The sequence below is a fragment of the Anomalospiza imberbis genome, chromosome 18 (assembly GCF_031753505.1).
Source record: "Anomalospiza imberbis isolate Cuckoo-Finch-1a 21T00152 chromosome 18, ASM3175350v1, whole genome shotgun sequence".
Classification (NCBI taxonomy): domain Eukaryota; kingdom Metazoa; phylum Chordata; class Aves; order Passeriformes; family Viduidae; genus Anomalospiza; species Anomalospiza imberbis.
In genome coordinates, this window is record NC_089698.1 from 9074128 (window position 1) to 9095889 (window position 21762).

General features: G+C 46.5%; 1 protein-coding gene across 9 annotated transcripts in view; it reads left to right on the forward strand.

Moving 5' to 3' along the window:
• Window positions 1-21762, forward strand: part of MED13L (mediator complex subunit 13L) — a 170909-nt gene that overhangs the window by 127505 nt on the left and 21642 nt on the right. For all 9 annotated transcript variants that reach the window (XM_068208888.1, XM_068208892.1, XM_068208890.1 and 6 more), the window contains 11 exons: window positions 1485-1647; window positions 2510-2614; window positions 4922-5650; window positions 6319-6541; window positions 6975-7080; window positions 8689-8813; window positions 9966-10065; window positions 13359-13579; window positions 16643-16848; window positions 19091-20037; window positions 20691-20870. In XM_068208888.1, coding sequence (XP_068064989.1) covers window positions 1485-1647; window positions 2510-2614; window positions 4922-5650; window positions 6319-6541; window positions 6975-7080; window positions 8689-8813; window positions 9966-10065; window positions 13359-13579; window positions 16643-16848; window positions 19091-20037; window positions 20691-20870 — 3105 coding nt within the window. The remainder of the gene's footprint in view (window positions 1-1484; window positions 1648-2509; window positions 2615-4921; window positions 5651-6318; window positions 6542-6974; window positions 7081-8688; window positions 8814-9965; window positions 10066-13358; window positions 13580-16642; window positions 16849-19090; window positions 20038-20690; window positions 20871-21762) is intronic.

The window sequence follows — 21762 nt, forward strand, 5'->3', positions numbered from 1 at the left end:
CACACTTGAGGCTGCTTGGGTTGCGTCAGCAGGAGCACGAAGTGTTCTGTACCCTGGTGTGACCTTGTGAAAATGCAGCATATCCCTCCTTGCTGTTCCAGCCCAGAGCAGGGACTCCTGCCTGGGCCAGTGGACCCAAAGCTCCCTCTGCTGCTGCAGCTCGGGCTTGGCAAGATGGATGTGCTGGAGTTCAATTCAGCTAAACAGAAACACATTGCAGGGCAGAAAAGAAGCATCTGCTTGTACAATAGCTGGTAAAAGCTGCTGCATCACAGGAAGGAATGGATTGGAGAGAGTTTTCAGGCTCTCAAACATGTCGAAGTAATATCTTCATTTGTTATCTCTTTGATAACCATCAGAAAATACATACCGAGACTATCTTATGCTGTGTTAATAGTGTATCTACTGGTGATAAGCTGTTGGAAATTTCTGTAGTAGTGTAGATCTCAACTGGAAAATCTCACCAAAGCCAGTTCTGATTCTAGTATTTCAATTCAAGCATATTGTAAAGAAATGGCACAGAGTCCCAGAGTGATTTGGGTTGGAAAGGACCTCAGCCTCAATCCACCCCCTGCCATGGGCAGGGACACCTTCCACTATCCCAGGTTGCTCCAAGCCCCTCCAGCCTGGCCTTGGGCACTGCCAGGGATCCAGGGGCAGCCACAGCTGCTCTGGGCACCCTGTGCCAGGGCCTCACCACTCTCCCAGGGAACAATTCCTAATTCCCAATATCCCATCCATCCCTCTGGCAGTGGAAGCCATTCCCTGCGTCCTGTCCCTCCATCCCGTGTCCCCAGTCCCTCTCCAGCTCTCTTGGAGCCCCTTTAGGCCCCAGAAGGGGCTCTGAGCTCTCCCGGGTGCCTTCTCTTCTCCAGGCTGAGCACCCCCAGCTCTCCCAGCCTGTGTCTGTAGGAAATCATCAGTGATCCATTCTTTTCCTCAGTGAGGTTTAATATCGGGTATAAAGAACTGATCCTTGCTTTGAAATAGTCTACATTTTATTAGTTTTCTTAATAGATGCTTTTAGGACTATACATATTACAATAAATTTAATCTTTAAAGCAACTCACCAAAGACTATATAAATTCAAGTTTAACATAGAGGATAATAATGAAAAAGCTCTATCTTCACTATTTCTTAGTGATTCAGTCCAGGGCTGTAGGGGCTATCTAAAGTACCTCCATTTATTAGGGAGTGTATTTTTATAGATACATAGAGATATATAATATACAGAGTGTATCACACCACACGAGGTGCAGTACTTGCACAATTCTATTGCCTTTGTCTGTGGTACAACCCAGTGCCATCTTTGTTACCTCCAAGGGAGTGTTGCTTTGAAATGTGTTTTGCAAGGATGCTCAGAGCATTCCCCAGTGAATGTGAACATTGGTGTAGTCAGCAGCCTGCTAAGAGACTTCCAGGAAAAAATAGCAAGTGACAATATGAAGAACAGTTCTGACATTAATGCTTTTTTTCTCTTGCAGGAGAAAGTGGCTGCTCTCAGAGCAGCATCAGCCATCCAGCTGTGCAGGAGGGGACAGTCAGTGTCCACAGTCCAAAGAAATCAAGCAAGATTGCTCCCAAATTTCACAACCGTATTGTTCACCGTGTGTGGAAAGAATGCATCCTCAACAGGGCACAGTCCAAGTATGGCAGCAGTCCTCATGCTTTGCTTATTTATAACATAATATACAGCTAAAATTGTCATAGTTTGCTTATTTATAACATAATATACAGCTAAAATTGTCATAGTTTGCCTTAACCTTTACAGGATTCCTTTGCCACCAATCAGAGCTAATGATGCCAAACATCATTATCAAAGAAAATGTTGTATTATCAAAGAAAATTTCTTCTGTTCAGCTGAGAACTCCTGACACTTCCCATTGAATTTGCAGTTGTGTACCCTAATTGTGGCAGTCCTTGAGGCCACACATCCATAGGATGTGCCTTCGGTCAAGTGCTCTCAGATTTAGAGATGACAGCTTCTATCTCCTGTTGCAGTTGCTACACTGAAAGCTGGGTGACTGCAGAACAGATTGTATATTTTTGATATTTAGGGTTCTAAGGGGAGTATTTGTGAACCATTACATGAGTTGGACTAAAATTTCAATTGACAAGAGTGTATAAATTGATGTTAGTATCACAGACCTTCAGTACTGGAGATTTAAAGTGTATTATGGCATGGCGAGCCCTGAAATATTTTTTTTCCTATTTCTACGCAATTTCCTCATTTGATGTGTCAGACTAATTTCCAGAAACGGTTTAAATGGCTTTCCCCTTGTTTCTTGTGCTCAGACTCCAGACAGAGTTGTCTGACACAGAGCTGAGACCTTCCTCCTACATAAATCAAGCTGTAAATTTAAGGAGTAGTGGAGGGATCTGCTGTCAATTTCAAAGGTCGGGTAGAAGGAAGTAATTTATCTGAGGGGAACATATATGAATTATTCACATTTTAAAAATTTTGTTCTTCAAAAGGTGGTGATTCCTAAAATAATATTCTCTTCTTCAGGAGGAATCAAATTACAGCTGCAAATTTGGAGGAGGAAGTTCCTAACAATAGTGTTTCATGGGATTTTGTGGATCCAGTCCAAAGAGTCAGTTGTTCTTGTTCCAGGTGAGATTTGAAAAGAATAAACATTTGTCATATGGTGAGATCTCTGCTTAATTCAGACAGAGGTACACTTACAGAAGGGAGTTAGGCTTTAGCTGAGACAAGTGGAAATTGTGATATCAAACCTGTGATCACATTTGGGGGATGAATCTGCATCTCAGCCCACTGTGACTTGCAGGAGCCAATCCAAGTGGAAGAATACTGGTATTGGGGCCAGGAGTACTGCAACTGTTACCATTCATAAGAACTCATCCTGCAGCTTTTCAGAGCTGTAACCTTTGGTTTAGTGGTTATGGCTTGTGGTGAAGAGGGCAGGATCTTTCTAAGTTTGTGATCATCCTGATATTTGGAGGAAGAGGGAAAACATCCCTACAAATCACTTCATGTGCCTCTGGTCAATCTACCGTGGCACCAAACCCATGCAAGAGAATATTAAACCTTTGCAGCCTGGGCACCCACTGTCTCTGGATCAGAAAGAATTCACAGCTCACTCACACAAACACTTTAGGAGGTTTATTAATGTTATCTGTCTTCTTTGGGTGGTTAGAATTCCAGAACTCCTCACTCAGGAAAGGCAAACCATCATCACCAATATGGTTAACCATTCTTAAAACTATCAGAGAGATGATACAGGGCTAGAAAAAGCCCCCAGTTTGCAGTGAAATAGTCCTGTGAAACACTTCTGCTGAAATTCTTAATTCCCAAGGTCACCATCTACTTTTAAGATAGGCGATAAAAGCACCTTGACCAAAAGAAGTTATTCCTTGAGCATGCAGTTCTTCTTTGTGTAGTCAGAGGCAGGGGTGAAGGGACTGTGCATCCTACACGGGTGGAATGTTCAGCCTGGAGATTCCCTGCTCTATCCCAAGTGAGAGGATGCTTTCTGCAGCTCTTCCCCCCTGAGTATACACATTGTTTGTGTTTATAGACTCAAGAATTTGGAACAGACAAATGTTTTGCCAGAACGCCAAGTGTTTCCTGTGGAAAACTGAGGTCTAGCTTTACCTGGAAAGCGTGGGAATCAATAGTGGGCAGTGGGAGCCTGGTTCTGTGGATAGGTTCAGTTGCACTTGGAGTTTCACCTGTCTGTTCATCCCTCCAGTGATAACTGCATCATGCTGGAGTTGGTAAACACAGCAGCTGGGAAATGGAAACATTATCCTTAAAATGAAGGCAGTACCTGATTTCAAACAGCAGTAGTGCTTTCTGTGTAACTGCAGAACCTGAGCAGCTGCTGGCATTTAGAAATGGTTTTAGTCATTTCTGTGCCCATTCCATGTACTGGATGTATGTCTGGATATGATCTTAGATCTGGAGTCTCAAAGGGCTGTCTGGTACTCAGCATCAAATTCAGTCTCCTGCACACCCAGCTTGGTGTGTGAGAAGCAGAATGTCTGAAATCATTCTCTGCAGTCAGTTAAAATACTTGAATGATGGAGAATTAAGGCAATGAAATGTTACAAGAACATGCTTAAGGCAAATCTCCAGTCACCAGGGCGTTAGCTGCACATTAGGGTGATTGCAGGCACAGACCATCTGCTGCTGCAGGGAATCTGCAGCGTGTCCTGGGAACAGCGAAGCCCTGCAGAAAGCTGGGATAACCCCACACAGCCTGGATGCTTCCAGGGAACAGGGACAGCAAGCACAAGCTGTTGTGCCTGCACCCGTAGACAGGGTTGGGTGTCTCCAAAGTAGCCCACTTCACTTGTGATCATGTAGGTTATCTTTTTAAATAAAAAGCACATTGCATGTTTTGCAATGGGTTTTTGTTGTCCTATTGTTGTTCACAGAATAGGGACAGAGTGATTAATTTTGAAATAGTGTTTATTTTTAAACAGGTTTCAATGTTAAGCACAAACACATCTTTCAATTTCTATTTTGCTTAATAAAATCAAATAAACAGCTAAACAAAAAGCCATGAACAACAAAAAAGACCAGTAAAAGTATGGCCAGAGTTATATCCCCGCTGTCACATCCGTGGAAATCATCATCAGTATGATGAAAATACTTTTTATCAGGACCTGAAACACTGAAATTCAATCCTGTTCTTCTCAGTCTCAAAGATACTCGATACAAAGTCAAAAAATCCATATGAAACCAGTAATAAGATTGTATGTTACTGCATTATTTTGTTTTGAATATTTCAAAATATTTATTCAAACCTCCTCCATCAGGCAGAACTTAAAAGCCTATTAAAAGATCAGGAGCAGACAGGCGGTTTCTCAGGGCTGTTCTTTGGGTCTGGCTTTCCCCTGAGGTCGGTAACTGCCCAGAGCTTGCAGTGAGTGGTTTCTCCTCCTCTTTCTCCAGGCACAAGGTGTTCAAGCAGCGCTGCACCGGGGCCTCGGGCCGGCCCCCCACGCTGCCCCAGCCCGGCTTCACCGTGGGGACGGCGGCGGCCTCGGCACTGCCCCCTCCTGCCTCCTCAAAGCACAAAACCACCGAGCGGCAGGACAAGGGAGAGAAACTGCAGAAAAGGCCCCTGATGCCGTTCCACCATCGGCCCTCGGTGACTGAGGAGCTATGCATGGAGCAGGACGCGGCCGGGCAGAAGCTGGGACTGGCCGGGATGGAATCCGCGTTGGAAGTCCCCACTTCCAGGAAATACGAGAAGCCGCTCTCGCTACCTGCTAGAAATCCAAGCAAGCAAATTAATATGAATCCTATGGATTCACCCCATTCCCCCACTTCCCCTCTGCCTCCCACCCTGAGCCCCCAGCCCAGAGGTCAGGAGGCAGAGAACCTGGACCCCCCTTCCGTTCCTGTGAACCCAGCACTCTACGGCAGCGGGCTGGAGCTGCAGCCACTGCCCAGCTTAGATGACAGGACAGTCCTGGTGGGACAGAGGTTACCTCTGATGGCAGAGGTCAGTGAGACAGCCTTGTATTGTGGCATAACTCAGAGCAACGAGGCCATGGATGTGTGGAGGACCTATAGTGTCCCTTCGAGTGATGACCCCGAGTTCCGGCCGCCGGAGCTGCCGTGTGAGAGGTATGATGGCAGGATGGAGATCAACCCCGACAGCACTGCACTGAAAAGGTGAGACAGCACACTGAGCAGGAGAGCTGGGCAGTTCTAATCATCACTGAACTCGTTTCTGCCTTTCAACCGAGAAAGGCTAAGGCTTCACCATCACACATGTTGCAGAGAGCACCAAATAGTTAAATAGAAACGCTCTAGTGCAGGATACTTGCCTTTTCCATATCTGGCTTTCTGTTAGACACTACAAAAACTGATCGATATTTTTGTAACCTATTTCTGTATTTTATGCTAGCCTAAAAATTACTGTAGCATTCTGATAATGCATTTTAAAAAATGCACCAGAGAGAGTACTTAATGAAAATGTTTAGGAAAAATTAATTGAGGAAGAGTAATTGAGTTAAAAGATTATTGGGTTTGTTAATTACAATGGAGTTTGATAGGCTGAAAAGGGATTCAGCCTGAAAAATACAGCCTGGGAAGGCTGGACTTCAGAGTTTTTCATTTATACAGTGACAAAATTGATTCTTCTTTCATTGTCCCAAAGTAGGTCTTAATACAGTAAGGTGTTTAATATTTAAATGTATCCAATACATGCTTTATTTGAGGAAAAAACATTTCTACTTGATCAAGGGGGATAGAGAGAGCCATGGGCTGTGTTTGTGTGACAGCTGCAGTTCGTGCTGGTTTTGTTTCATGTTGGCTTTGCTTGTTTATTTTCACTTCAGGCTCTTAGCACAACCTAATAAACGGTTTAAAATTTTGGAAGAGCAGAAACCAGTGCAGACCCTGAACTATCTCGATCCCTTGCCTCTACTACAAGCCCCTGGAGAAGGCTGGGGAGACACTAGTGATCCTTACACCTTCGAAGATGGAGACATCAAATACAGCTTCACTGTCAATAAAAAATGCAAACTTGGGGTTGAGAAAGATCCTTTGAAAAAGAACAAGGTAAGGTGTAAATCCAGTCTTTGGCATTAATGTTCTTGTGGGATTTATCCTGTAGCACAGTGTTCACTCTACAGCTCTCTGGAAGACACAAGCCTGTTCCACAGAACAAAATCAGATATGTATATATTTATATATATATTTTTAAATTATTATTTTATATTGTCACCTGCATGATGCTCCTTATATATCTTATCCTTTATGGAGCTGTTTTGGTGTTTGGCTGTGCAAGCAAACATTCTAAAAGATGTTTTTTCCTGGAAAATTTGAGGTGGTTAATTACCTGGACTGGCTGTCAAAGTTCAGTGACATCCATGGAATCCTTTGTAAATCTCACATTTAACTCAGATCCCTGAGTCTGGCTGGACACAGGAAAACATTTGTTCTTACACTGCTTTAATTCATAGCCATAAAATCTCTTTGATTTTTTGTATAGTCAGAAGATGGAATTGGTTCCAAGGAAATCCCCCCAGCGGGCCATTCCACATCAGTTCCTGATGGAAAAGATGCCATGTCCATTTTCAGTTCTGCTCCTAAGACTGGTGAGTTAAAGCTCTTTGATTAGGTCTGCAAAGTAAAAATACCTATAAGCCATAACATCTGGAGGGAAAAATTGCATCTGAACTTTTGTCTGTAACATCAGAGCTACAGGCAGCTCCCAGGTTGGAAAAAACTTGATTTTCCTTATCCTTTTTATAAAAACAATATGTTTTTTAGAATATTAAATGAGCAGCAGCAGCTCCTTCCTTGTTTCTTGACTGGGGCTCAGTGCTGCGGGGCAGAGGTGCTGTTGTGTCCCTGACTGTGCTTCCGTGTCCCTGCCCGTGTCCCTGACTGTGCTCCCGTGTCCCTGCCCGTGCTCCCATGTCCCTGCCCGTGCTCCATGTCCCTGCCCGTGCTCCATGTCCCTGCCCGTGCTCCCGTGTCCCTGCCCGTGCTCCATGTCCCTGCCCATGTCCCTGCCCGTGCTCCCATGTCCCTGCCCGTGCTCCCGTGTCCCTGCCTGTGCTCCCGTGTCCCTGCCCATGTCCCTGCCCGTGCTCCCGTGTCCCTGCCCGTGCTCCATGTCCCTGCCCGTGCTCCATGTCCCTGCCCGTGCTCCATGTCCCTGCCCGTGCTCCCGTGTCCCTGCCCGTGCTCCACGTCCCTGCCCGTGCTCCACGTCCCTGCCCGTGCTCCATGTCCCTGCCCGTGCTCCCGTGTCCCTGCCCGTGCTCCATGTCCCTGCCCGTGCTCCATGTCCCTGCCCGTGCTCCATGTCCCTGCCCGTGCTCCCGTGTCCCTGCCCGTGTCCCTGCCTGTGCTCCATGTCCCTGCCCGTGCTCCCGTGTCCCTGCCCGTGCTCCCGTGTCCCTGCCCGTGCTCCCGTGTCCCTGCCCGTGCTCCATGTCCCTGCCCGTGCTCCATGTCCCTGCCCGTGTCCCTGCCCGTGTCCCTGCCCGTGTCCCTGCCCGTGCTCCATGTCCCTGCCCGTGCTCCCGTGTCCCTGCCCGTGCTCCCGTGTCCCTGCCCGTGCTCCATGTCCCTGCCCGTGCTCCATGTCCCTGCCCGTGCTCCATGTCCCTGCCCGTGCTCCCGTGTCCCTGACTGTGCTCCCGTGTCCCTGCCCGTGCTCCATGTCCCTGCCCGTGCTCCCGTGTCCCTGCCCGTGCTCCATGTCCCTGCCCGTGCTCCCGTGTCCCTGCCCGTGCTCCATGTCCCTGCCCATGTCCCTGCCCGTGCTCCCATGTCCCTGCCCGTGCTCCCGTGTCCCTGACTGTGCTCCCGTGTCCCTGCCCGTGCTCCATGTCCCTGCCCGTGCTCCCGTGTCCCTGCCCGTGCTCCCGTGTCCCTGCCCGTGCTCCATGTCCCTGCCCGTGCTCCCGTGTCCCTGCCCGTGTCCCTGCCCGTGCTCCCGTGTCCCTGCCCGTGCTCCATGTCCCTGCCCGTGCTCCCGTGTCCCTGACTGTGCTCCACGTCCCTGCCCGTGTCCCTGCCCGTGCTCCATGTCCCTGCCCGTGCTCCCGTGTCCCTGATTGTGCTCCCGTGTCCCTGCCCATGCTCCCGTGTCCCTGCCCGTGCTCCCGTGTCCCTGCCCATGTCCCTGCCCGTGCTCCATGTCCCTGCCCGTGCTCCCGTGTCCCTGACTGTGCTCCCATTCGTGCTGGCAGACCCGCGGCAGGACGGCGCTGCCGGCAGGGCCGGCTCCGGCAGCCTCACCCAGGTCACCGACCTGGCCCCGTCCCTGCACGACCTCGACAACATCTTCGACAACTCCGACGAGGATGAGCTTGGGGTGAGTCCTTGTGGGGATGGGTGTTCTGTAGGCCAAGAAACAGACTCCTAGTGGGAATGATTATCCCTAATAGATGGGAGAGAGAGAGTTTCCAGGTAGGCAGGCTTGGATTTTAGCTAGGAAGGATTGCTGGCAAAGAGAGAGATCCTTCAGGCGATCTGTCCTGCTTGGACAGGCTGTAAGGAGCTGCCATAGGGAGAGCCATGCAGTTGCCTTATAAATCCAGTTTATCTAGGGCTATGTCCTGGACTTCTGTCAGATTTTTTTGTTTCAGAATTATGGTGGAAAAGATCCAAGTTTTATTAATTGGTGATTGATTCTTTTACTTTGTCTGTGAACCTGCCCAAAAAAAAAAAAATAAATTCAACCTTACAGGATTCCAGTAATTCTCCGAGTCATGTTCCCTCATATTCCTCCAAGCACTTTATTTCAGTGCAAAGAGAAATAGTTGTTGCATGTTCGGAAATACAGAGGGAAATGCAGATTTATATCAGTTATGAGGGGTGGTAAATTGCCTGGGAAGGCAAAGATCTGGATGGTCACTATCTTTAAACATAATCGAATACAATCATAATGGTACAGAAGGTGGTCTTAAAGTGACGGGTAGTAGTTAAAATGTTTAAAAGTCTTATGCCTTGTTCTTGGCAGGACTTTATAAGTGCACCAATTTCCTTACTGTGGTTCCACACAAACTGCACTTCAGATGCCACAGTTAATATGCAAATCTACCAGGGGACTGTTCTGTCAAATTAAAAAATTAATTTCTTCTCTGAAGTTGCCCTGGACAGCCCTAAGGTTTTTCCTGCCTTTTCCTGCCTGTGTTTGGCTTACTCTCAGTGTCATATTCGCATTCCTACCTTGGAGTAATCCAAATGTGGAAATAAATAGAGCAGTCACATGAATTTCAAGCATTTTGAATATAATTTGTGTGTGTATAGAACTACAAAAATACATAGTTATATGTATGCATCAATTTATGAGGGGATATATAGACAGCCAAATATTTTTTTTTGTTTTTAGTGTTGAAAGAGGGGGAAAAAATCCAGACTCCTTGGGGGCAGCGGGTGGGGGAGCAGAAAAGCAGCCATTCTGTGCTGTGCAGTGCCACTGAGAGGTGTCAGGCTGTGCTGACTGCAGTGTTTGGTGTTGCAGGCCGTGTCCCCAGCCCTGCGCTCCTCCAAGCTGCCGGCAGCGGGCTCCGAGGAGCGGCCGCTGGGCAAGGACGGCCGGACTGCGGTTCCCTACCCGCCCAGTGAGTACAGAGCTGCACAGCTCACACCCCCACACTGGGCTCGCTGAGGGTGCTCCTCTGCTGGAATTGCCAGGTTTTAATGAGGGCAGTGGTAATACAGACATGGGTTTTTAACGAGCCTACCCATATATGAGATACTCTTCTGTTGAACTATGGGAGGGCTTTGTTACAAATCTTCCTTTGGAAGCTTTCCCCTCTCTTCTCTGCTCACTGTTGGGCACTTCCACCATTACCAAATCCCTCTTTAAGTATAAATCCTTCTGCTTAACAAAATCGAAGAATTTAAAACCATGGCCATGATGGTGCAGCCTGTCTTGGAAGGAAATTGCATTGAACATTTGACAAATTAAAACTAAAATCGTCTTCAGGGTTTAATCTGGATTTGGAAGTGCATGATTAAAATCAAAGTGCTGGGTTCTAACTGGAGGCATGGTGTGGACCTTCTATAGGTGGTTATGGTAGTGATGCTTTTGCAGGCTCTGCACATGGACAGGGGAAGTTATGGGAGTGCAGGAAACTTCTGAAATTGTATGAAATTAGATTAAAACAGTAGGGCTTTTTTCTAAGGACTGTGCCAACAGCTGTTTGGAATAGTAACTTGTTCTCTGAGGTTTGAGGGCTTTGCTGCATTTCTTGCACCTGACAGGAGGGGGCAGCTGGGGAGGGTCGGGCTCTGCTCCCAGGCACCCGGGACAGGATGAGAGGGAACGACCTCAGGCTGTGCCAGGGGAGGCTCAGGGTGGATATTGGGAAAATTCCTTCACTGAAAGGGTTGTAAAGCCCTGGCACAGCTAGCCGGGGCAGTGCTGCAGTCCCCATCTCCGGAGGGATTTACCAGCCTTGTGGATGTGGCACTTGGGGACATGGGTCGGTGGGGCCTTGGCAGTGCTGGAGTGGTTGGAGTCAATGATCTCAGAGGGTTTTTCCAACCTGAACAGATCTTTGATTCTGTTGGGGTAGGTAGCATTTCTCTTGAGACAAAGGAGAAGTGTGTCTGTGTTTGTGGGACAGGAGGAAGGTAAGAATTTTTGGTATAATAGTAACAAATCAAATTACAAATTACTTTGTGGTGAGAAGGAAGAGTGTTTGATTTCTGTGGCCACTATAAGCAGAAATCCAATCTCTCTGCAAATCATTCTTTAATGCCTTCTCATTAACTTCAGCTGGTAATGAGAACAAATTGAGGTGAAGAAAAAAAAACAGTCTGAAGGAGATGAGTCAGAGTTTTATGGACCCATAAAAGCTGTGCTGATTTACTCAAACGTAGAAATCTGAAATATACAGAGATTGGATTTTGACAGGTTTAGTTGATCCATAGCTTTTTAAAATATGCAAAGCTTTTTCAAGCATGACACACATGAAAATGAATGATGATAGTTGCCTGTTGCTGTAGGGTTGGGGGATTTTTTGTAATTAAACTTTTTTATGAATCTGCACTGCAGAATTTTGCTAAGTGGAGTGAGCTGGAGGTGAGAAAATGATGTAGTGTGAAGTTAAACAGATACACTCCACTTGTAGCCGTGGCCTTGCCACCAGCTGTGGAGGCACAGCAGTGTCTGTGGGGAGCTGAAGTGCCTTGTACAGCATCATAAATTCCTACTGGCCACCCTTCATTTTCACCTTCCCTTCCTCCCTGTCCCCTCTCCACTGCCTAAAGCACCTCCTTCTGCTGAGAAACAGAGGGAGCCAATCCAGCTGCCAGCCTGAACATTGTATTCCTTACTAATGGTGGTGGAAAAGAGTTTCTTCCATTCTGCTTAACTTTTTTTTCGGCTTTGATTTATCCTGTTATCAGGACAAGACTAAGGTCTTTTAAATTCAGATACTGAGTGACTGAGGAAAAAAGGGTATGGACAGAGTGGGAATAATTCATAGCCCATTGTTTACTCTGCTACTCCAGATTGTGAAGGACTGGGTTCAGCTGGGACAGCTATTACCAAAAGAACTGCATTTTGAGAGCACTGCCCCTATTTAAGTGGTATCCCTGTGTCTAAAGAGTTCAGTAGCCTGGCTGTGTCATCTCTGAGCACAAAAGCGTCCCATGCAGGGCTGGCTCTGTTAAGGCAGACTTGAGACACATCCCGAGGCTGCAGCATCCTACACAAATGTACTGTTAGTGCAGGTATTTATAGTCCATAGATAATTCTAATCCCATCACTTACTTCTGCCTTTTTCTGTTAGTTTTTGAGAACAGTACTTCTTACCTGTTTGGATTTCCACAACACGGTGTTTACCAGTCAGAAACCCATCTGTATTCATTTATGACTTTTCCATAGTCTTTAGGCTGCAGATGTTATTGAGTATAAGAGTGTCCTTGTGTCCCATCAATTTGGGTATGGAAATGGGACTGGGCATTAAATCTGTCCAAAGAAGTATCTAAGAGGAGACACTTGTGGGAATTCACCCTTCTCTAATTAGAGTAGTTAACGACTGATGGTTTTGTCCAGAGAGTATCTGTCCTAATTCAAGTCAGGAAAAGAGAGCATTTATGCTGAATGTGACACAAAATAAAAATGGAAGCTGTATTTGGAAGGAAGCAGAATGGAGCTGGGGAGAACATGCAAGACTTTGCTGTGATTTGTGTTTGATTGCATTACTCTGTATAGAGCATCTCTTTTGGGGTTGGTTCTGCTTAAAGAAGAAAAATGGACAATGGATGATTCCATTATGTTCATTTCCTGAGAAGTCATTTAGGGATCTTCCTGGCTTAATGTCATGTGATGGAAAATTATAATTTTGTGGCTTCTCTGGCACTGGAACTTCGGGATGCCTGCAGTCTGCTCCTGGGCAGAACTGCCTGGGTTTGTGGCAGGAGTTGTGTTGCCATGGACCAGACAAGACTATAGTGACTGAGTGGAGAAATCTAGCTCAGGGCACATGAATTCCAAAGGCCTCCTGGTTTAGAGCTAGGTCAGCTCTGGCAAAGGGAGGAAACTCCTCTGTGACTCCTTAGAAAGAGTCACTGGGGTGAGTTTGGTGTTAATGTCAATTCACCTCCCAGTTATGAAGGATTTATTAGTTGCTGGTAAATGGTACATTTGTTTGTCCATCTATCAGGTTGTTGTTTCTGCTGAACAATAACCTTGCAGAGTATCCCTAGGAATTTGGGGAATTTATCCCTAGGAGTTAACATTTGGCCTACACTTACACTGCTGTCAAAACCCCAGTAAGTCTGGAGAAGCTTTGCTAGTTTTTAACTGATGAAATAACATTGAATTGATCTCTTCCGTTTTACTGAATTTCCTTGAGAATTTGTATTTGAATGATGACCTGTGTTATTTCATCCTCTTCAGCTGTGGCAGATCTCCAAAGGATGTTCCCAACACCACCCTCTTTAGAACAGCACCCTGCCTTCTCCCCAGTGATGAGTTACAAGGACGGAATAAGTTCGGAGACTGTGACTGCCTTGGGAATGATGGAGAGTCCTATGGTCAACATGGTTCCAACACAGCTGGCTGAGTTTAAAATGGAGGTGGAGGATGGATTAGGTAGCCCTAAACCTGAAGAAATTAAGGTAATATGCCACAAATGTGACATTTTTACAAACTCGTCTATGCACACTTTGATTTTTATAAACATGTAGTGTGTGTAGTAACTAACAAAAGTGAGCTGGACCTGTGTAAAGAACCTGTCAGCCTGGAGCTGGAAAAATATTCTTCTCTAGTAGAAGAGTTTTTTAATTGTTTCCCTGATTTAACTGTAGGCATTTTGTAATTTTATGTTTGTAATGGTTCTGGGTGTTCTCAGGAAACAAACTGTATTGTGTGTGAAATGAGCCCTGGGCCTAATAGAAAGAATGTACATGTATGGAAAAACACCACACTTGTGGCTAAGCAGCTGTTAAATGATGTTATTTCTTTAGATAATTTCTCTGTGGCACCTTTGCTGTGCCCCCCTCCCTGCTGCCAGGCTGGCACACAGTGGGATAAAGTGGTGCATGTAGAAAGGCTGCCTTTATCTCTCTGAAATGTTCCTTTTTTGGTTAGGGTTGAAACTCTCTGAGAAAGCCCAGGGGTTGAACTTGCTCTGTTTCTTCTTCAGCTGATGTTACTTCACAAGTTTTAAGGCCAGATGGGACCATTCTTATCTGACTTTCTGTATAACACAGGTCAGGTAATGTCACCTAGTTCCTCCTCTCTCGAGTCCTGTAGTGTCTCAGTAAAGAGCTGTTTGTAGCTGGGGACTCTGGGTTCTTGTGACATCCCAGTGTGGCCATTTCTCCATAGCATCCCATGGAGGGACCCAGCATCAGCACTGATACACGTTGGTTGTGTCATTGTTCCATCACAGGGTAAGAGCAGGGCACAAATCATTCTGCCTGTGTGTCCTGCATTACTGAACTTCTGGGGCTGCCTTTTGTCACCTTTGTCAGAAGGTACTGTTGCCATATTTCCATGCATACAGCCTGAGGGTTTTTTTTTTAATAAAAAATGCACTTTTTGTGTGGAAATGCACAGCATGTTGTTCTGCAGCAAGCTGCTCTGTACACAGGGAATAAAATGGGAGATGCCCACTCTAACTCTGGCTTCCTGGTAGTCCCCAGCCTTTGACTGTATAGCCTAATTCTTCTCCTTCAGACCCACTCTGTCCCTCATGTGCCACAGCCTGTTCCTTCTATTTCAGCAGCCATCTCTCTCCCCAGCACCACCTCCTTCCCTCTCCTTTGTGCCCATGTTGGAACTGATTGAGGGCTGATTTTTAGGGATCTGCATTGCTGAGCCAGGGACACACTTGCAGCTGTGTGGACAAGAAGTGGCTGTACGTTGGTGTGAGGATACCGATGGATGCCTTTGTTCAGTGGAAATGATGTGGTCAGCTGTCAACCAGGACATTTTCCTGCCAGCAGGAATAGCATCCCTCAGGCAGACTGCAATGAGGCCGTGGCAAATCCCACAGGGTGACTTCTTCCACAGGCACTTTCAGTTTTGTCCCTGGGAGAGAAGGGAATCCCTGTCCCTGGCAGGAAGCAGGACAGCATGGGGAACATCAGTCCAGGGTTGTGCTCCGACGTTTTTGCGCCAGTCCAGGGTGTCCAGTCAGGCCCCAGAATTCCCAGCTCATTCTCCTGCCAAGGGCTGAGCTGGCAGGGAGCTTGTCCCAGCACTTCTGTGGAGAAAGGGGCTTTTCAGATGTGGGAGGGAATTCCCAGTGTCCCTCCTGATGGCAGAACCCAGCTGGACATCAGGATAGGGGGCAAGTCTGCTTTGGTACTGCCTGATCTCTCCTTCCTTCCTTCCTCCCTGAGCTTGGAGGTACATTGGGAAGAGGCACCTTCTCAGTGTGTGCTCCAGGACAGTCTCATTGCCCGTCTTGAGCTGGTGCATCCACAAGTTGTTATGCCACTACAGGAGTTTGAAATAAGTTTTTTATAAGGTTTGTAAGACTTTGCCTTGCCACAGACCTTGCTGGTTTTTCTTTTCTGCTTGTGCAGTAAATTGTTTGTTTAAGAATAGGATAACTTGGGCCTGGAAAAAAAAAGTCTGTCTTGGAATCTGTTGAGCTGAAGGTTTTGGAGTGGGAGCAGATTTCAGGGTGTCATTGATACCAAAGATATTTTAATCTCCCTCACAGCCATCACAGGAGTATTAAAATACTTATTTCAATTCTGCCTGAGAACATTTCCAACAGCACAATTGACTTGCTTCTGTTTGTGCCACACCTGCTCATACACACCAGTGGGGGAAACAAGCACTAAACCCATTGCTGATCATTCTGAGAACATGGAAGTAGATTCCTTGTGCTGAGCATTCTGCAGCTGGAGATAGAAAACCACACATTCCTCATCCCTCAATGCTTGACAAGGTGCAAGGGAAAAAAATGCAAAGCTCTAACTAGATGTTAAATACTGAGACTGCTGTTAATGTTTTCATGCTGATTTTTACTTTGCTGTAGTGCCTCAGGAGGACTAATTCTGTTCTCCTGAAAGAGCTGAAATACCTCTAGAAACTCTGGCTGAAGTTCTTGTCATCACTCTCTGCAAGCAAATGTGACAGTCACTGCAAGCCCAGCTGGGCTGAAGTTCATTGATAGTTAATACTGTGTTTGCTGGATTGTTTAGATATTTGTATTTAATACTCCGTGCAATGATTGGCATGTGCAAAGTGTGCACTATTATTGCTAAAGTGATGTGAACCCCCACACTGGGGGTTATTTAGAGGCTGCCTCAAGGCACCTCAGCATTCCTCACACTGTGACAGCATCTGCCCACTGTCAGTAGAGAAGTCTTGCAAAGATCAATCTTTTAAATGCCTAAATAAGGTGCTAAAAGTTAGGTAGTGTGAAAATTTCATAGTGCACTACTCATGTTTCAGGCACAGCTTGTCTGAAATGAGCCTGATCCAATTGTGAAACCTCCTGCCATAAAGCTGTGCAGCATCTCAGGATAACAGGGAGCCTCAGCTGAGTTTCCTTGAAGGAATTACTCTTGAATGCCTTGTAGAAGGAATAAATATAATTCATTTTGGGGGAAAAAGGTAACTGTAGAGGGTTCAAACAGTACAGTAGATTTTAATTTTAAAAAATATCTAAAGAGCAGCCTGACCACATTGTTGTAACCAAGGTCACTTGGATGTTACAGGATTTTTCATATGTGCACAAAGTTCCATCATTTCAACCTTTCGTGGGCTCTTCCCTGTTTGCTCCACTGAAGATCCTGCCCAGCCAGTGCCTCCTACCTCTGAAGATTCCAGATGCCTGCATCTTCAGGCCTTCTTGGGCTGTTCCTCCGAAAATTGAACAACTCCCATTGCCACCTGCAGCCACTTTCATCAGAGATGGCTACAAGTAAGTACAGCCTTGCAGGAAATGGGTCTGTCAAGCCCATGCCTAAAGCTGGGTAACTAAATGGTTGTTTGTATTGACAGTGCTTCAACCTGCAAATGTATTTTAAACCTTTTAGGTTTGTCATTGGCTGAGATCAACACAGTTCTGATAGCAGGAACATTTAACCCTGGCTTTGGCAGTCAGGCGTGTTCCAGTGTGTGTCCACTCTCAGTGCTTTTAAAAGAACAGGAACATGCAGTGCCTGAATTAATGGTAATTTCTGATACAGGAAAATATTGTAATTCAACAGAAGCCACAAGTGTTGGGGAACAAAATGCACTGAAGCCATCACATCTCTGCCCTCCCATTTCCCTGTCCAGCCTCCAGCCAGGCTGTGTCACTTTGAGCTCCAGCCTGGTGATCTCTGGTCCTGGTGACTCCATTTGCTGTTCTGAAGACTCTGCAAATATTGAGTGGGTCTGTGAGAGCTCCCCAGTCTGTGTTCCCATGGGAGCTCCTCTGGGCTGCTGTGGTGTCCCTGAGTGGGGCTGTGGGGAGCTGCTGATCAGACTGATGTTGGTCCATGTCCTGTCCTGTCCCACCCTTCCTGATACCAAAAGAGGAGAGTGCCTTGACCTACAGGGAACCACTGACATTCATTTTCAAAGCCTGGATTCCTCACTCAGTTCTCAGAAATCAGCAATGTTTATGGAGGAAATTCATTGCTGGAGGTTTTGAATGCTAGCAAGAATTGCACCATTAAAAAGCATAGTAATAGTACAAAGGTCTCCTGCTGCACTACTTCACTTTTAGAGGAAGCAGTCTGTATCTTTAAATCAGTCTGTAAATCTTTTAAATCAGTCCTTTTGCAGCCCCAAAGGGTCCTTCAGTGTTCTCAAAAGAATTGCAAAGGAGAAATTGTAAACCCTTGATATAGTGCCTAGGGAGCAATTTAATTCTCAGGCTTTTTCATAATAGTAACTGATGCACCGGGCCTGAGCTGGTTATTAATTTCAGGTATTTGTTGGGGGAAAAAACCCTTTCATTTTCAATCTAATCCAATTAGAGTGAGGATTATTACTGCAGGCTTCCGACAGAGTGGTGATTGCCAATCAGGGTTTCTAGGTCACCTTTTCTTATTAGTCTGAGGCACGCACTCTGCTGCAGCTCCACAACTCCTTCAGACTCTGCTTCATTATTTTTCCCTCTCCTGCTTTGAGTTGGACACACATCAGTTCAAGGTAATAAAATTATTGTAAGGAAAGAGGTCTTCAGTGTTTTCCTTTTCAAGTCTCTAATGATAGGTGGGCATTCAAATGCTAGTCCTTTCCAATGACACACAAAATATACTGTGAGGACAGACAAACATGGAAAAATCCTGTTTCCCCTTCCTTATCCAGAGACTCATTGAGATCTTACACTCTTTCCTCATTCGAATATGTAATTAACACATTACAAGAAAAGTAAGCAGGTTAGAAGTGATGTGGAAAGAGAAAAGTAAGATCTTTTTCTTTGATTGGCCCCTTATTACCTGTTTCTTGAAACGAGTCCTTGCAGATGGAAGACAGATCACATGGGCATGTACAAACTGTTCTGTGGTCACTTGAATTTGGCAGGAACTGACAAAAACAGAGTAATAAAACTCAGTCATGAATGGCGATGACCCAAAAATATGATTCTTAGCTTTACTGGACTAAGAGTTTGTAATGGAACATACCCCATTGTGCCATAGACTGTGTAATCCGAAATGAGGATTTGAATTTATAGAATCATACAGAGTGGGTCCATGAGGTGACACTGTGTATCAGAGCCATACGTATGACTTTTGACAGCTATTTCAAGTGATCATTTCTAAAATAAAGATTTCTATCTCTCTGAAATACTTTCATTCCTACTAATCTGTGTCTCTTCACAGATAGTGGTGTTTAAAATAAAAGCGAGTATTCCTTCTTTTTTCCCTAAAAAAGTTGCAAACATTCTAAATCTTAACTTGATCGTTTGTCTGGAAATTGTTCTCAAGAGCGTTTGAGTTTTAGGCCATAAGAATAATCTTTAAGAGGGTGAAGTAATACTTTTTATCACAATGATAAGAAACAGTGGTGCTTCTGGTGAGAATTCTGAGTTCTGTTGAGCCATGAGTCAAGGTTATGACCAGAGTGTTCTTTACTGCAGTTTCAATGAATCCCTTCAGGTTCCACTATCTCCTTGTATTTAGAAATGAGCTTTGACAGAACGGGTCTCTGTTCCCATCCCTTCCCTGCAGCAACGTGCCCAGCGTGGGCAGCCTGGCGGACCAGGACTACCTGCAGATGAGCACGCCCCAGATGAGCACGCCGGTGACGCTCAACAGCGCGGCCCCTGCCAGCAACAGCGGCGCGGGGGTGCTGCCGTCCCCGGCCACGCCGCGCTTCTCGGTGCCCACGCCGCGCACGCCGCGCACGCCCAGGACTCCCCGAGGCGGGGGCACCGCCAGCGGCCAGGGCTCCGTCAAGTACGACAGCACGGACCAGGGCTCCCCCGCCTCCACCCCCTCCACCACGCGGCCGCTCAACTCGGTGGAGCCGGGCACGGTGCAGCCCATCCCGGAGGCGCACAGCCTGTACGTGACCCTGATCCTCTCTGACTCCGTGCTCAACATCTTCAAGGACAGGAACTTTGACAGCTGCTGCATCTGCGCCTGCAACATGAACATCAAGGGCGCCGATGTGGGGCTGTACATCCCCGACTCCTCCAACGAGGATCAGTACCGCTGCACCTGTGGCTTCAGCGCCATCATGAACCGCAAACTCGGCTACAACTCCGGGCTCTTCATCGAGGATGAGCTGGATATTTTCGGCAAGACCTCGGACATCGGCCAGGCTGCAGAAAGGCGACTGATGATCTGCCAGAGCAACTTGATCTCGCAGATGGGAGAGGGAGCCAGGAGGAGCCAGGAGCCTCCCATGAGCCTCCTGCTGCTGCTGCAGAACCAGCACACGCAGCCCTTCACCTCGCTGAGCTGCCTGGATTACATGGCCTCCAACAACCGCCAGACGCTGCCCTGTGTCAACTTGAGCTACGACCGGCTGCAGGCTGACAGCAACGACTCCTGGGTGGAATGTTTCAACGCCCTGGAGCAGGGCAGGCAGTACGTGGACAACCCCACAGGGGGCAAGGTGGACGAAGCCCTTGTCCGAAGTGCCACTGTCCATTCCTGGCCTCACAGCAACGGTACGTGCATAGCTGAGCCTTTTGTCTCTGAATGTTTTGTGACCTCTGTAAATTTGTTTAGTTGTGATCCACATCATCTTAATGTGGGAAATGACAGGACTAAAAATATGCTAAAGTAGATTTCTGAAAGATTGTAAATTACATCTAAAGTACCAATAATCTAGTTGTCCTCAGACTTTGCAGCCTAAATTGGGACTGAGTCTGTGAAAGTTCACAAATCTGAAGCAAATTCAGGTATTTGGGGGGAGGCAAAATTAGGGGCCCTTTTTGATTTTGGAGAAGGGTATGAGCAGTCAGCAGAAGAGAATTGCTCTGTTTGAGTTAGAGGGGAATAAGGGGAAAAAGTACCAAGGGGGGTAAAAGTTATAATTAAAAATTACTTGTTTGTATACTGAAGCTATATAGCTCTGACATCTTGTGACCTGAGCTGGACACCAGTGATACTGAAATGTGTGTGTAAATTGCTGTGGTGACAGCAATGTTTTTGAAAATGCCATGAAATGGCACACTGAGTACCATCCAGCTAATTAGAGTTGTTCAAATTCCATGGGCAGTGTGCAGAGCAATTCGAGGAACAATCCGCCAAAGCTCTTGCTGTGTCTGAGGGATTGCTGTCCCTCCCTGAAGTGATTGCTGCTCCTTGTCCCTTGCAGTGCTGGACATCAGCATGCTGTCCTCCCAGGATGTGGTGCGCATGCTGCTCTCCCTGCAGCCCTTTCTCCAGGATGCCATCCAGAAGAAGCGGACAGGAAGGACCTGGGAGAACATCCAGCACGTGCAGGGACCGCTCACCTGGCAGCAGTTCCATAAGATGGCAGGACGGGGGACCTATGGTACCTACACTGGGCTCTGTGCCAAGTTAGAGTGCAAGCTTCCTGGAAATGATAGGAAGGGGCTGTTCATAAGGTCATGGGGTGGGAGGCTCATCACAGAGGTTTAAAGTGCCTCAAAAGGCCTTTGTGATGCCCTGGTGAAGGTTTTACCCCTCCAGGTGATGCACATTTACAGGGAGCAGAAACTGTGGGTGAGGCTCAGCCCCGCAACCTGAAGGTGGGCTGGCTCAGACCAAAGCAACCTGGTGTAGAGAAAATGGGAACAGAGGGAGCTGCTGAAATGAGCCACATCATAATGGGAACAGAGCCTGTGTGAACTCTACAAATCCCAAAAAACTGGGAATGCTTTCCCCACACAGGTTCTCGTAGCCTTAAAGAGAAGTTTCAGTCTCAGTATCTCCTGGCTGTAAGTGGCACTTCTGTAAAATGCAAAATAACGAACCAGATTTTGCCTGTGTAGGTTTGCAGAATAACGACTGACATTCCAACCTGTAATTCTTGCTTGCAGTTTATTTCAGGCTTAACCAGTGCAGTCTGGTTTAATGTTTTCCCTACAGCTCCACCACATTTTGCTTTCTATTGGTTTTTAATATATTGCTGCTTTTCTTGGGGCTGGTACAACTGGGGGTAACTCCAGTTCCTGTCTAAAGCTGTTGTGCCCCACCAGCAGCACTTCTAATAATTTTCCCAGCATTTGTAATTTGAAGAGTTAGGATTTGCCAATTGTTACCAGAGAATAGCACCAAAATTCCCATAGAGTGCAGAGCAGAGCCTTTGATGGAAAGTCAGTGAATTTTACTGGATGCTGACTTTTTAATAAAGTTGAATTATATTCTGCAGGAACTACTGGGTGTATTTTAGCTTGACATTTTCAGCAATATTTCTTCTACTG